Here is a 16,788-nt window from a genome sequence, read left to right as displayed (position 1 = left end):
AATGTCAATTGACATACTAGACACACACACACTCTCACTCTCTCTCACACACACACACACACACACACACACACACACACGGAGCCTTCAATGCCCAAAACGTAATCCATCCACTCTGCCCGGAATTCAATTTCAGTTGTAAAATTTCATTTAAAGTGCATCATCACGGAGGGGCAATTTCACGGAAGCTGAGTGATGCTGAGACTTTACTTCTCTTTTTTTATGCCAAACAAAAGAACAATGCTTTCAAAGTTAAACATACAACTCTATGCACAAGGACAACTCTTAACAATTTCCACGGAAAATATTACAAAAACACATTTACTTGACGAACAGTGCAGATGCGAAGTTTGATAGCAGATTGCTGGTTTGTGCTTCTTGTGCCGTCGTTCTGTTACCAAACTTTGCATGAATGTAAACAAAAAAAACTAAACGGAGAGATGAAGACTGCAGACATAGAAAAAGAGCAAGAAGGGCCAGGAGGAAGATAATTGAATCACGTCACTGTGGGCTGGAGATTAAATGTATTTTCTCTCTTTCTGAAGGTCAAGACCTCCTCCAGCAGCACGGCGCCCCTGGTGGTGGAGAGATGATTAACGGGATCAGGCTGGCATCCCACCAAACCACAGGTGCCACCCTCACCATGTGCAATGACCACCTCCTACCTCAGAGCAACGCGGGCCTGACTGGTAAGGATTGACAGCAGCACGGCTGTGTGTATGGATGTTTGCGTCTACTCACCCATTGTGCAGCCCACTGGGAGCACACAGTGAAGGGCCTGTGATGTAAAGTGTGTTGAGTGATTCGTTCAGCGGGAGCGATGAAGAGCTGGGTCAATTAGCAGGCTGATTGCAGTACCTCTCAACGCTCATCACTTGTGCAGTTAAATCAACTTCTCTGAGCCATCGTCATCACTCTCCTCTCAACTCAAGTGGACAATATTCTGTGACAAACAATGAATAGGCATTGAGAGGAGTTTGGTCATTTTACAAATGTATTCTTATTTAACAACAGTGAGTCATCTAATCGAGACGTTATGAAAGAATGAGACGATAGTAAAGCTTTCGGTTGGATGAATGGAGAATTGTGTATTCTTCCAGGCGTCCAAACACATTAAGGCACTTGCATCACACATAAAACAAAAGACAAAACAGTACATCATATAACATTATTAATCCCCATACATATCTCCGAATCAAAACGTATAATACAATGTACGTGTGTGTAGAGTGTGTGTGCGCGTGTCTATTCCTGTGTGTTTGTATCTCTTCACAGTCCCCGCTGTTCCATAAGGTGTATTTTGTTTGTCTGTTTAAAAGAAATCTGATTCTGCTGCTGTCATCAGTTACCTGATGTGGGATAGAGTTCCATGTAGCCATGGCTCTATGTAGGACTGTGTGCCTCACATATTCTGTTCTGGATTTGAGGATTGTGAAGAGACCTCTGGTAGCATGTCTTGTGGGGTATGTACAGTGAGGGAAAACACTATTTGATCCCCTGCTGATTTTGTATGTTTGCCCACTGACAAAGAAAGGATCAGTCTATAATTTTAATGGTAGGTTTATTTGAACAGTGAGAGACAGAATAACAACAACAAAAATCCAGAAAAATGCATGTCAAAAATGTTATAAATTGATTTGCATTTTAATGAGGGAAATGCGTATTTGACCCCCGCTCAATCAGAAAGATTTCTGGCTCCCAGGTGTCTTTTATACAGGTAACGAGCTGAGATTAGGAGCACACTCTTAAAGGGAGTGAAGCAATCAATCAATCCGATTCCAAACTCTCCACCATGGCCAAGACCAAAGAGCTCTCCAAGGATGTCAGGGACAAGATTGTAGACCTACACAAGGCTGGAATGGGCTACAAGACCATCGCCAAGCAGCTTGGTGAGAAGGTGACAACAGTTGGTGCGATTATTCGGAAATGGAAGAAACACAAAAGAACTGTCAATCTCCCTCGGCCTGGGGCTCCATGCAAGATCTCACCTTGTGGAGTTGCAATGATCATGAGAACGGTGAGGAATCAGCCCAGAACTACACGGGAGGATCTTGTCAATGATCTCAAGGCAGCTGGGACCATAGTTACCAAGAAAACAATTGGTAACACACTACGCTGTGAAGGACTGAAATCCTGCAGCGCCCGCAAGGTCCCCCTGCTCTAGAAAGCACATATACATGCCCGTCTGAAGTTTGCCAATGAACATCTGAATGATTCAGAGGACAACTGCCTGAAAGTGTTGCGGTCAGATGAGACCAAAATGGAGCTCTTTGGCATCAACTCAACTCACTCTGTTTGGAGGAGGAGGAATGCTGCCTATGACCCCAGAACACCATCCCCACCGTCAAACATGGAGGTTACATTATGCTTTGGGGGTGTTTTTCTGCTAAAGGGACAGGACAACTTCACCGCATCAAAGGGACGATGGACGGGGCCGTCAAATCTTGGGTGAGAACCTCCTTCCCTCAGCCTGGGCATTGAAAATGGGTCGTGGATGGGTATTCCAGCAGGACAATGACCCAAAACACACGGTCAAGGCAACAAAGGGTTGGCTCAAGAATAAGCACATTAAGATCCTGGAGTGGCCTAGCCAGTCTCCAAACCTTAATCCCATAGAAAATCTGTGGAGAGAGCTGAAGTTTCGAGTTGCCAAACGTCAGTCTCAAAACCTTAATGACTTGGAGAAGATCTGCAAAGAGGAGTGGGACAAAATCCCCCCTGAGATGTGTGAAAACCTGGTGGCCAACTACAAGAAACGTCTGACCTCTGTGATTGCCAACAAGAGTTTTGCCACCAAGTACTAAGTCATGTTTTGCAGAGTGGTCAAATACTTATTTCCCTCATTAGAATGCAAATCAATTTATGGATTTTTGTTGTTGTTATTCTGTCTCTCACAGTTCAAATAAACCTACCATTAAATTATAGACTGACAATTTCTTTGTCAGTGGGCAAACGTACAAAATCAGCAGAATCAGCAATACTTTTTCCCTCACTGTATGGGTGTCTGGACTGTGTGCTAGTAGTTTAGACAGCTTGGTGCATTCACCATGTCAACATTTCTTATGAAAATAAGTAGTGATGAAGTCAATCTCGCCTCTACTTTGAGCCGTGAGAGATTGACATGCATGTCATTCATGTTAGCTCTCTGTGTTTTCAGGCATCTGCCCAATCCACTCCGTCAATTTCCACTGGCTTGCTCTCCTTCCGATTACCATATGCCACAGTGCATCATTCTACCCATTTGAAAAATGCATTGCCAGTTCATTTTCAATGGCATGACACCAGCATGGCTTATTAAAATCTCGCAAGTATTTCTGTCGAGCTAAATTCTCACCCACTTTCTGTCTCTCCTGTCAGTCACAAGCCTGCCGCCCAGCACCTCCCTATCACAGACGGCTGGCTCCCAGAGTCTGGTGATGTCGTCATCGAGCATGGCCAGCGACGGCAGCGTGACTCTCACACTGGAGGACACACAGGGTATGCTGGACGCTCAACCTCAATTCACGCTCAACTTCAACGCACAGGTAAACACTCTGAAACACACACACAATCATGCAGGTACACAACAGCACATACACAGGTATCGACGTATTCTAAGTCAGAGCCGTCCAGAGTAGTGATGTTGGACGGGCGGGCAGCTGCGGGCAGTGATCGGTTGAATAGCATGCATTTAGTTTTTTACTTGCATTTAAGAGCAGTTGGAGGCCACGGAAGGAGAGTTGTATGGCATTGAAGCTCATCTGGAGGTTAGTTAACACAGTGTCCAAAGAGGGGCAGAAGTATACAGAATGGTGTCGTCTGCGTAGAGGTGGATCAGAGAATCACCAGCTGCAAGAGTGACTTCATTTATGGATACAGAGAAGAGAGTCAGCCCGAGAATTGAACCCTGTGGCACCCCCATAGAGACTGCCAGAGGTCCGGACAACAGGCCCTCCGATTTGACACACTGAACTCTATCAGAGAAGTAGTTGGTGAACCAGGCGAGGCAATAATTTGAGAAACCAAGGTTGTCGAGTCTGCCAATAAGAATGTGGTGATTGACAGAGTCGAAAGCCTTGGCCAGATTGAATACGGCTGCCCAGTAATGTCTCTTATCGATGGTGCTTATGATATCGTTTAGGACCTTGAGCGTGACTGAGGTGCACCCATGACCAGCTCTGAAACCAGATTGTATAGTGGAGAAGGTACGGTGGGATTCGAAATGGTCGGTAATCTGTTTGTTAACTTGGCTTTCGAAGACCTTAGAAAGATAGGGAAGGATAGATATGGGTTTGTAGCAGTTTGGGTCTCGGAGTGTCACCCCCTTCTAAGAGGGGGATGACCGCGGCAGCTTTCCAGTCTTTGGCAATCTCAGAGAATACGAAAGAGAGGTTGAACAAGCTAGTGATAGGAGTTGCAACAATTTCGGCAGATCATTTTTGTAAAGAGAGGGTCCAGATTGTCTAGCCCGGGTGATTTGTAAGGGTCTAGATTTTGCAGCTCTTTCAGAACATCAGCTATCTGGATTTGGGTGAAGGAGAAATGGTGGAGGCTTTGGCGTGTTGCTGTGGAGGGTGCCGGGCAGTTGACCGGGGTAGGGGTAGCCAGGTGGAAAGAATGGCCAGCCATAGAGAAATGCTTATTGAAATTCTCAATTATAGTGGATTTATCGGTGGTAACAGTGTTTCCTAGCCTCAGTGCAGTGGGCAGCTGGGAGGAGGTGATCTTATTCTCCATGGACTTTAGTGCCCCAGAACTTTTTTGAGTTTGTACTACAGGATGCACATTTCTGTTTGAAAAAGCTAGCCTTGGCTTTCCTAACTGCTTGTGTATATGAAAAGTTGCATATCACGGGGGCTATTCAATGCTAATGCAGAACGCCACAGGATGTTTTTGTGCTGGTCAAGGGCAGACAGGTCTGCAGTGAACCAAAGACTATATCTATTCCTAGTTCTACATTTTTTTGAACGGAGCATGCTTATTTATTTAAGATGGTGAGGAAGGCACTTTTAAAGAATAACCAGGCATCTTCTACTGACGGGATAAAGTCAATGTCATTCCAGGATACCCCGGCCAGGTAGATTAGAAAGGCCTGCTCGCAGGAGTGTTTTAGGGAGCGTTTGACAATGATGAGGGGTGGTCGTTTGATCTCAGATATATTACGGATGCAGGCAATGAGGCAGTGATCGCTGAGATCTTGATTGAAAACAGCAGAGTTGTATTTGGAGGGCGAGTTAGTTAGGATGATATCTATGAGGGTGCCCGTTTACGGATTTGGGTTGTACCTGGTAGGTTCATTGATAATTTGTGTAAAATTGAGGGCATCAATCTTAGCTTGTAGGATGGCTGGGGTGTGAAGCATATCCCAGTTTAGGTCACCTAGTAGCACGAGCTCAGAAGATATGGGGGCCAATCAATTCACATAGGGTGTCGAGGGCACAGCTGGGGGCAGAGGGTGGTCTATAGCAAGCGGCAATGGTGAGAGACTTGTTTCTGGAAAGGTTCATTTTTAGAAGTAGAAGCTCGAATTGTTTGGGTACAGACCTGGATAGTAAGACAGAACTCTGCAGGCTATCTCTGCAGTAGATTGCAACACCGCCCCCTTTGGCAGTTCTATCTTGGCGGAAAATGTTATAGTTAGGGATGGTGATTTCAGGGTTTTTGGTGGTTTTCCTAAGCCAGGATTTGGCAGAGTGTGCTAAAGCAGTGAGTAAAACAAACTTAGGGAGGAGGATTCTAATGTTAACATGTATGAAACCTAGGCTTTTACGGTTACAGAAGTCAACAAACGAGAGCACCTGGGGAGTGGGAGTGGAGCTAGGCACTGCAGGACCTGGATTAACCTCTACATCACCAGAGGAACAGAAAAGAAGTAGGATAAGTGTACGACTAAAGGCAATACGAACTGGCCGTCTAGTACGTTCGGAACAGAGAGTAAAAGGAGCAGGTTTCTGGGCACGATAGCATAGATTCAAGGCATAGTGTACAGACAAAGGTAAGGTAGGATGTGAGTACATTGGAGGTAAACCTAGGCATTGAGTAATGATGAGAGAGATATCGTCTCTAGAGACGTTTAAACCAGGCGATGTCATCGCATATGTAGAAGGTGGAACAACATAGTTGGTTAAGACAATTTGAGCAGGGCTAGAGGCACTACAGTGAAATAAGACAGTAATCACTAACCAGGACAGTAATGGACGAGGCATATTGATATTAGAGAGAGAGGCATGCGTAGCCAAGTGATCATATGGGTCCAGTGAGTGGTTGGGCTGGCTGGGGACACGGCGATTCAGACATTTAGCATGCCGTGCCAAACAAGCTAGCAGTTAGCAGACCGGGGTTAGCAAGCAAGCAGTTAGCAGACTTTGGCTAGCAAGCAAGCAGTTAGCAGACTTTGGCTAGCTAGCTAGCTAGCAGTTAGCAGACCGGGAATAGCAAGCTAGCAGTTAGCAGAAACGCCTTTGGGGGACGTCGCGATGGAGGTAAGTCTGTTTTTGCCTCCTCGTGCGGTAACGTCGATAGACCAGTCATGGCTTAGTAGGGTTCCAAGTACCTCTAGATAGCTAGCAGGCTGTGGTTAGCAGGATGTGCCTTCAGCGGACGTCGCGCCTGAGGGACCTGTTGGAATCCTCGGGCTTCCAGTCGTAGAGGATCTGCGGGGTTCTGTGCACCGTACCGGCAGTAAAAGGGGTCCGGATATTGTAGCCCAGGAGTGGGCTTCAGTGGTAGCCCAGGAGCCCTAGCCGGGCTAGCTTCAGGCCAATTTGTGCTTGCTCCGGGATGGAAATGCTAGCCAGGAGTAGTCAACCGGGATTGCTGTTAGCTAGTTGCGAGGATCCAGATGAAAAGGTTCAGAGTTTGCGGTAGGAATCCGGGGATATGGAGAGAAAAATATGTCCGTTATGCTCTGGTTTGAGTCACGTTGTACCAACTGGCGAGAGCTTTCCGAGCTAAAGGTTAGCTGATGACCGCTAGCAGTGGTTTGTTGGCTGATCGCTGGTAGCTAGTTAGCTGGCTAGCTTCAGTTGAGGGATTCCAGATCTGAAGTAAATAGAAATACTTTAGAAAATAGCAGATCCACGCCACATTGGGTGAGGAGAGTATTTAGAAGTTGAGGTTTAGGAAAATATTTTTAAAAGATCTGCGAAGAAAAATATATAAAACGATATATACAAGGGACAGGACAAAGACAAAGATGTCTGACTGCTACGCCATCTTGGAATCTTAATGCTAACCCTAAATCTAAACCTAACCAATAACCTTAATTCTAACCCTAAATCTAAACCTAACCACTAACCTTAATTATTACCCTAAATCTAAGCCTAAAATATACTTTTTAAATTGAAGACCACTTCTCAGAATTTGAGTTTGTTTACTATTCTTGTGAGGACTCCTGGTACTCACAAGTATAGTAAAAGGTGTACACACACACACACACACACACACACACACACACACACACACACACACACACACACACACACACACACACACACACACAGTAACAGTAAGTATCTTCTGTCCATAGAGTCAGCAGTACCAAACTATGCTCAGTGACCAGGATCTCTCAGGACAACAGGCCGGCTCCACCCAGCAAGTCATACTGGTCAGTCACCACCCCCAGGCCACTGAGGAACAGCCCGACAATATTTACAGGGTCAGTCAGTGTATGCGTGTACCTGTACGTGTGTTGTGTTGTTAACAGATATCTAAGAAGGACCAGGTGGTGGGTAGGATAACGTGCGTGTAACGTGTGTGTTGTGTTGAAACCAGCTGTCAGAGGAGGGCCAGGTGGTGGAGAAGGAGGACCAGCGGGAGAACCAGAAGCAGAACCAGTGTTTCTACTGCAATCAGGTGTGTCAGAGCGCCAACACGCTGCGACGCCACTGCAGGCAGGCCCACGGCAAGGACCGGTGCCACGTCTGCAGAGTGTGTGGCAAGGCCTTCAAAAGAGCTACTCACTTAAAGGTAAGCACGGACAGACACACAGTCACCCACACACACACTGGAGACTGGACTATAGCATGGAACACTGTCAAGTATGCAGAGTGTGTGGCAAAAAAACACACAGTAGGTCTGGGCAGACACACACACACACACTTTAGCACAATAGCTAACGCCTTTCTTCTGCTGCTTCAGTTTCTGACGGGGTCTCGTAACAACTATAAATCAACTGTCACTCTTCCCTCTCTCTGTGTCCCAAATGCCTACTGCCTCCTGACAGGGTAATAATAGCCCCGGGAGGAGTGAGAGGTAAAGGTTAACAGCTGAAGTCCAATTTCAGGCTGATGGTAATTTTCTCGAGTGCAAACTTTTTCTCCTCTGACAATGCTACTCACGAGGATACAGCTGCCCAAGGAAGAGACGCTCCTCATTTAATATCTCCACCCCAGCACGTAAACAGTGGGAAGCTCTCAGCATTGAGGAGAGGTAGGAGCTTGACCTAATTTCTAGGGTTATAAGCAGAAGCAAGCTGCTCTCATCCAGCCTGGGAGCCACGCTGTTCTGCAACTCCTCAACGTCCTCCTCTGTCCTTGGCTGTGTACTGTGTGTGTGTGCGAGCGTATGACTGTCTTTACCTGATATGACACGTGTGATCCCCTGATGGTGTGTCTGTGTCCATGTGTATGAGCAAGAGAGAGAGAGCACATTAGATGTGCGTTTCATTCAGAGAAAGTTTGTGTGTGTTAAGATCTCTGGCTCAGTGACGCCCCCCTCATTCCTTGCTCATCCTGCTCCCAAAAGCTTTCCTCATCTCATTTATGGAATTAAACGCTCCTTTGGAAAGGGGGAGCGCGGCTGGAACCGTATCAAAGCCTGTTCCGTACTAATCGGCAGCCCCATGTAACCCCGGAGGGGACATTTGGCTCATAGACTTCCCTGAAAACTGGCTGATTTTCCGTTTAGAGGAGTGGATACTTTGTTAGCACATTAAGCTTATCAAGCATCTGATGCAATTACGCAAACAGATTTTAGTTCTGGGTGTCTGAGATTAGAGAAGGTTTAATTCATGTTTTGTTTTATTTTATTTCTCCACTTTACAAACTGTTGCTGGGTTCATTAACTTTATGATGTCATTTAGCGATGGAGAGAGACAAACGGCAACAGTTTCATCAATAGTTAAGAGATAAATACCAGTACTTTTATCAATGATGTTTAGGAGTTGAGTAGCGTTTATTTAAAGGTCAATACTAGGGCTGCTCAAAGTGGGGCCCGCAGGCCAAACTTCACCCTGGACAACATTTGGCCCGAAAGTTTGTGCGCATGTTCACACGCACACATTCACACACGCGCACACACAACCCTCACACACGTTTGTCTGTGTAGTTGGTTTGCTTGGTCAGACTTTTCTATGACTCTGGGGACATGCAGAGGAAGTTATTTTACAAACTTTCAGTTTCTGATTTTTCTTGATCTTTAAAAGCAACTCTCCTTTTCATTCATCACACTACCCTGTGACGAGACTGGCCTTCTTGTTTCTTTGTTCATGACTAGACGGGAGTTTTCTTCAGTCTTCATTAGACTTGGGAGTCTCTTGAGGATTTGTTATTCGACTGGAGTTTCTTGATGGGTTGTCATTGGACTTTGAGCTTCATTGATGGTTTGTTAGTAGACTTTGGGGTTTCTGGATGGTTCTGCATTAGATTCTTTTTTTTGGGGGGGGGGGGGGGGTGGTCCATCTTTAGACTTTTGGGTCTCCAATGTTCCCAGATGTTTTTTTTCCCGGTTTTAAGTGTACGCTGGCGCAGTTGGCGGGCCAGTTCTCGTGCAAATTGCAGATTTAAAAAAAAAAAAAAAAAAAAAAAAAAGATATTTGCTATGTTTCACCTTTTCTTCTGAAAGATTTTTTTGTTCTGTGTCCCTGGACCTTTGACCTCTTTCTCCTACAGGAGCACGAGCGTGTCCACCAGCGAGGACCCTCACTGGGCTCCCAAAGGCCCAAGTTCTTCAAATGCTCCTCCTGTGACAAAGCCTTCGCCAAGCCCAGCCAACTAGAGAGACACAACCGCACACACACAGGTAATCCTACACACGCACGCACAACGTTCACTCAATTAAATCCCTGACTACTATTCTGTTTAGGTCTATTGTACATCCCAGCCTTGAAGGCGCAAAAGTAAAAAATATACCATAGGAATGAAGATGCTATCCGAGTCCTCGACTAGAGTGGCCTTTCATCAGGCATTTGGGACACTTTCAAAGACCTTAGGGAAAATATTTTCATGTATATGCCTCAATGGCAAAATGACCAAATGATCTTCTTCAGAGCAAATCATGGACTCTCCTAAGATGAATTTAACACAACTCCGACACAACAAAGTAGAGATGTGCATTTGCTTCTCTTGAATTGGGACCTTTTTTTGTTCTGGAGATGTAAGTATTAAGGTGAAGTGCGACTTGAACGTTTTGACTCGTTGGTACCTACTGCCTACTACTTACGGCCACCCACTCAATAGCTGTGTCAGTGGCAGGCCGGGGTGAGAACTGTAATGTTGTGTGTTGAAGAGCCCACTGTGGCAGCTGAACCGGCGGGGGGGGGTGGTCGGGGTCCTGTCTTACCTCTTATCGTCCCCAGCAGGAGAGACTGTAAGAGAGCTCGTACACACGATATGAAATGACAGAGCCTAGCTTGCTAGTGTCACGTCGGCAAGCGAAAAGCATCACAATAACAACCGTCGCTCTTAGCGCTTCTTTAAGCAAACGGGGGGAACCGTCGTACTAGAAATGTGTTTTAATCTCCGTCTCCACATCAGAAGAGAGGCAGATCCATTGTCTTCAACAAATTGTGTGGCTGTTTTCTCACAGTGCCGTTTTCATGGTTTAGATTGAGGAAGAGGTACTTAAATAATGTCCATGGACTTAGTTACAGACATAACAGGCCTTTGCTCAATTTCAGTTAAATAAGTCCATGTATTTTTGACTGTAATGGTAGCGATTATGGCAGGTCATTATGTTCCAAGATTATGCACAGTAGGCTACGGATTTACACTTTGCCGGCGGTTCACATCTTTCAGCCGATAATGTAAGCTGACAAGACCTTTTCATTTTTTATAAAAATGTTATTAAAATGGATGTAAATTGCTACCGCTTGCAGTAATATAGTGCGACGCATCAATTACTGTACGTGCATTCACTTTTTAGAAGTACTTCTGTTCCATATTTCAAACTTATTTTAGTGCGAGACACCTTTTTTTTTATTGCCTTCACTGCACACGAGATTGAATTAGAATGTGTGTTTTGTATTCATCCGGCGAAGTTCACCACCATGTGCGTGTAACCTTTGTACTGAAAGTCTTGAGAAGGTGTCTCTCTGTTTTTCAGGTGAGCGTCCCTTTAAGTGTTCCCAGTGTGACAAGGCCTTCAACCAGAAGAGTGCCCTGCAGGTACACACGGTCAAACACACAGGGGAGAAGCCCTACAAGTGTGAGATCTGCAGCATCAGCTTCACACAGAAGAGCAACATGAAGCTGCACATGAAGAGGTCGCACGGCTACGGTGAGCCACGGACACGCAGAGATACAAAACACGCCCCCCCCCGCAAGAATATCACACTCGAGACGCGGCAAAAAAACTCTAAAGCCCGAGCACCTCTCAAGTGTTTGTGCATGTGTGTGGTTGAGCTGAGATGAAGGGTGACCTTGAGCGAAATTCACAGCCAGACAAAACCTTGCTTGTCGGTCTCCGATAGCAGCCATTGAGTGGGGCGGCAGGGTAGCCTAGTGGTTAGAGCATTGGACTAGTAACTGAAAGGTTGCAAGTTCAAATCCCTGAGCTGACATGGTACAAATCTGACGTTCTGCCCCTGAACAGTCAGTTAACCCTCTGTTCTTAACTGACTTGCCTAGTTGCCTAGGTAAAATAAAAATGTTAAACATCCTGAGTGTCCCGTCCATTATTGATGGACGCCTCAGCCTAGATGACACCCTTTTCTCTAAATTCTCGCCGACTGGGATATGTTCCGCGTAGCCTCTGAGAATAACATTGATGTGCACGCGAACACGGTGACTGAGTTCATCAGGAAGTGTATAGGGGATGTTGTTCAGAAGCCTAAAATGACATCCCCTAATCTAACTAACTGCCTGTAGCTCAGGACCGGAAGCAAGGATCAAATCAAATGTTATTTGTCACATCTGCCGAATACAGCAGGTGCAGTCCTTACCGGGAAATGCTTACTTACAGTAAAAACGAGGCTATATGCTGGGGGTACCGGTATCGAGTCAATCTGCAGGGGTATATGTTAATCAAAGTCATTTGTACATGTAGGTAGGGGTAAAGTGACTATGCATAGATGATAAACAGCGAGTAGCAGCAGTGTAAAAACAAAGGGTGGGAGGAAGTGTCAATGTAAATAGTCCAGGTGGCCATTTGATACATTTTTCAGCAGTAATGGCTTGGGGGTAGAAGCTGTTAAGGAGCCTTTTGGACCTAGACTTGGCGCTCCAGTACTGCTTGCCATGCAGTAGCAGAAAGAACAGTCTATGACTTGGGTAACTGAAGTCTTTCACAATTTGGATGGCAGGAAGCTTGGCCCCAGTGATGGACTGGGCGGTACGCACTACCCTCTGTAACGCTTTACGGTCGGAGGCCGAGCAGTTGCCATACCAGGCGGTGATGCAACCGGTCAGGATGCTCTCGATGGTGCAGCTGTAGAACCTTTTGAAGCCAAGAAACATAAGCAATGGACATTAGACCAGTGGAAATCTGTCCTTTGGTCAGATGAGTCCAAATTTGCGATCTTTGGTTCCAACCGCCGTGTCTTTGTGAGTCGATGAGTAGGTGAACAGATGTTCTCTGCATGTGTGGTTCCCACTGTGAAGCATTGAGGAGGTGGTGGGGGGGTGCTTTGCTGGTGACACTGTCTGTGATTTATTTAGAATTCAAGGCACACTTAGCCAGCATGGATACCACAGCATTCTGCAGCGATATGCCATCCCATCTGGTTTGCACTTAGTGGGACTATCATTGAACAATGACCCAACACACCTCCAGGCTGTATAAGGGCTATTTGACCAAGAAGGAAGGTGATTGAGTGCTGCATCAGATGACCTGGCCTCCGCAACCACCCGACCTCAACCCAATTGAGATGGTTTGGGATGAGTTGGACTGCAGAGTGAAGGAAAAGTAGCCAACAAGAGCTCGATATATGTGGGAACTCCTTCAAGACTGTTGGAAATGTGTTCCAGGTGAAGCTCCTTGAGAGAATGCAAAGAGTGCAAAGCTGTCATCAAGGCAAAGGGTGGCTATTTACTTTGTATTTATATTTTTGTTTTAACACTTGTTTTGGTTACTACATGATTTCATATGTGTTTATTATATAATTTAGAAAATACAAAAAATAAATAAACCTTTCAGTGTTTAGATGTGTCCAAACTCTCAACTGGGCCTGTATATTTTATTCAGCTTTATTCTTCATATTATAAAATAACGCCACAGAATTATAAACAAATCTTGTCTGCAGAATGACTAGTGAAGCCCACAGCCATATGGCATAGCCACATCAGAACCTAACATACACTAAACTCTGAGTATGCTATTCTATTCTTCCGAAATAGACTACATATCATGCTTCTTTAGACCTGTCTAAAATAAAATAAATTGATTTATTGTGAAGGTGTAGGCTATATTACATGGATTTATTAGACTTTTTAAAATGGATTTATTAGACTTTTTAAAATGGCTTGTTGGCTATGTGTGGAAGCCAGGGAATGCTAATTGTTAATTAACAGTCGATAACCTTTAGACCGACAGTTAGTGTTTGACAATCACCGGCTGATGACATTTCATAACCGCCACAGCCCTAGGCGCAACAGCGCCTCCCTCTACAACCTCATGAGGCTGAAGAAATTTGGCTTGACCCTTAAGACCCTCACAAACCTTTACAGATGCACAATTGAGAGCATCTTGTCGGGCTGTATCACCGCCTGGTACGGCAACTGCACCGCCCGCAACTGCAGGGTTCTCCAGAGGGTGGTACGGTCTGATCAATGCATCACCGGGTGCATACTGCCTGCCCTCCAGGACACCTACAGCACCCGTCACAGGAAGGCCTAAAAGATCATCAACAACCTGAGCCACGACCTGTTGACCCCACTATCATCCGTTCAGGTGCATAAAAGCCGGGTCCGAGAGACTGAAAACCAGGTTCTATCAAGGCCGTCAGACTGTTAAATAGCCGTCACTAGCAGGCTACCACCCGGTTACTCAACCCTGCACCTTAGAGGTTGCTGCCCTATAGACATGGTATTGCTGGCCACTTTAATAATGTTTACATACTGTTTTACATATCTCATATGTAGAATTGAAGTCGGAGGTTTACATACACTTTAGCCAAATACATTTAAACTCTGTTTTTCACAATTCCTGACACTTAATCCAAGTAAAAAAATACCCTGTCTTTGGTCAGTTAGGATCACCACTTTTAAGAATGTCAGGATAATAGTAGATTGATTTATTTCAGCTTTTATTTCTTTCATCACATTCCCAGTGGGTCAGAAGTTTACATACACTCAATTAGTATTTGGTAGCATTGACTTTAAGTTGTTTAACTTAGGTCAAACGTTTCAGGTAGCCTTCCACAAACTTCCCACAATAGGTTGGGTGAATTTTGGCCCATTCCTCCTGACTGAGCTGGTGTAACTGAGTCAGGTTTTTAGGCCTCCTTGCTTGCACACGCTTTTTCAGTTTTGCCCACAAATGTTCTATGGGATTGAGGTCAGGGCTTTGTGATGGCTACTCCAATACCTTGACTTTGTTGTCCTTAAGCCTTTTTGCCACAACTTGGAAGTATGCTTTGGGTCATTGTCCATTTGGAAGACCGATTTGCAACCATGCTTTACCTTCCTGACTGATGTCTTGAGATGTTGCTTCAATATATCCACATAATTTTCCATCCTCATGGTGCCATCTATTTTGTGAAGTGCACCAGTCCCTCCTGCAGCAAAGCACCCCCACAACATGATGCTGCCACCTCCGTGCTTCACGGTTGAGATGGTGTTCTTCGACTTGCAAGCATCCCCCCCTTTCCTCCAAACATAACGATGGTCATTATGGCCAAACAGTTCTATTTTTGTTTCATCAAAACAGAGGACATTTCTTCAAAAAGTACAATCTTTGTGCCCATGTGCAGTTGTAAACCGTAGACTGGCTTTTTATAGCGGTTTTTGAGCAGTGGCTTCTTCCTTGCTGAGCGGCCTTTCAGGTTATGTCGATATAGGACTCGTTTTACTGTGGACATATATACTTTTGTTCCTGTTTCCTCCAACATCTTCACATGGTCCTTTGCTGTTCTGGGATTGATATGCACTTTTCGCACCAAAGTACGTTCATCTCTTGGAGACAGAAAACATCTCCTTCCTGAGCGGTATGCCGGCTGCATGGTCCCATGGTGTTTATACTTGCTTACTATTGTTTGTACAGGTGAACGTGGTACCTTCAGGCGTTTGGAAAATGTTCCTAAGGATGAACCAGACTTGTGGAGGACTACAATTGGTTTCTGAGGTCTTGGCTGATTTATTTCGATTTTCTTTTGATTTCTTTTGATCAGAAGCTTCTAAAGCCATGACATCATTTTCTGGAATTTTCCAAGCTGTTTAAAGGCACAGTCAATTTAGTGTATGTAAACTTCTACCCCACAGAAATTGTGATACAGTCAAATAATCTGTCTGTAAACAATTGTTGTACTTGTGTCATGCACAAAGTAGATGTCCTAACTGACTTGCCAAAACTATAGTTTGTTAACAAGACATTTGTGGAGTGGTTGAAAGGGGAGTTTTAAACTCTTGAAACTAGGGGGCACTATTTTTAAAATAACGTTCCCATAGTAAACCGCCTATTTCTCAGGACCAGATGCTAGAATATGCATATAATTGACAGCTCAGGATAGAAAGCAGAACAGGATCCAAAACTGTCAAATATTGTCTGTGAGTATAACAGAACTGGTATTGCAGGCAAAAGCCTAAGAAAAATCCAATCAGGAAGTGACTCATGTTTTGAAAACCGTTGTGTTCCTGTGCACCCCTATTGGCCACTGAAAGGGATATCAACCAGATTCCTTTTCTACGTATTTCCTAAGGTGTCTACAGCATTTTGACATAGTTTCACACCTTTATGTGGAAGAATGAGCGTAAACGACTACATCACGTCTAGCTGATGGCTCTCAGAGTGATTCTTGAGTAAAAGACAGAGGTAGTCATTTTTCCTCTCGCTCCTACTGAAAAGCCAATTGTCCCGGTTGATAGATTATCGAATAGATATTTGAAAAACACCTTGAGGATTGATTATAAAAAAATGTTTGCCATGTTTCTGTCGATATTATGGATATAATTTGTAATTTTTTAGGCGTTGTCGTGACCGCTATTTCCGGTGGATTTCTGAACATACTGTGACAAACAAACAGAGGTATTTTAGGTATAAAAATTAATCTTTATGGAACAAAAGGAACATTTGCTGTCTAACTGGGAGTCTCGTCAGTGAAAACACCCGAAGATCATCAAAGGTAAATGGTTAATTTAATTGCTTTTCGTGACCAAGCTTCCTACTGCTAGCCGGACATAATGCTATGCTAGGCTATCGATAAACTTACACAAACGCTTGTCTTGCTTTGGCTGTAAAGCATAATTTCAAAATCTGAGATGACAGGGTGATTAACAAAAGACTAAGCTGTGTTTCACTATATTTCACCTGTGATTTCATGAATATGAATATTTTCTAGTAATATTTTTTGACCGTTGCGCTATGCTAATTTGTGTAGTTGATGACAATTCTCCCGGATCCGGAATGGGTAGTTCTAAGAGTTAATGACTCCAACCT

General features: G+C 44.7%; 1 protein-coding gene across 2 annotated transcripts in view; it reads left to right on the top strand.

Annotated features, from left to right (window-relative positions):
• Positions 1-16,788, top strand: part of LOC135520035 (zinc finger protein 236-like) — an 88,773-nt gene that overhangs the window by 69,492 nt on the left and 2,493 nt on the right. For both annotated transcript variants that reach the window (XM_064945348.1, XM_064945347.1), the window contains 6 exons: positions 546-689; positions 3,358-3,524; positions 7,508-7,636; positions 7,753-7,947; positions 9,870-9,999; positions 11,302-11,475. In XM_064945348.1, the coding sequence (XP_064801420.1) occupies positions 546-689; positions 3,358-3,524; positions 7,508-7,636; positions 7,753-7,947; positions 9,870-9,999; positions 11,302-11,475 (939 nt within the window). The remainder of the gene's footprint in view (positions 1-545; positions 690-3,357; positions 3,525-7,507; positions 7,637-7,752; positions 7,948-9,869; positions 10,000-11,301; positions 11,476-16,788) is intronic.

This window comes from Oncorhynchus masou, chromosome 29, assembly GCF_036934945.1.
Source record: "Oncorhynchus masou masou isolate Uvic2021 chromosome 29, UVic_Omas_1.1, whole genome shotgun sequence".
In the NCBI taxonomy this organism is placed as follows: domain Eukaryota; kingdom Metazoa; phylum Chordata; class Actinopteri; order Salmoniformes; family Salmonidae; genus Oncorhynchus; species Oncorhynchus masou.
This window is presented reverse-complemented; position numbering and strand designations above follow the sequence as displayed.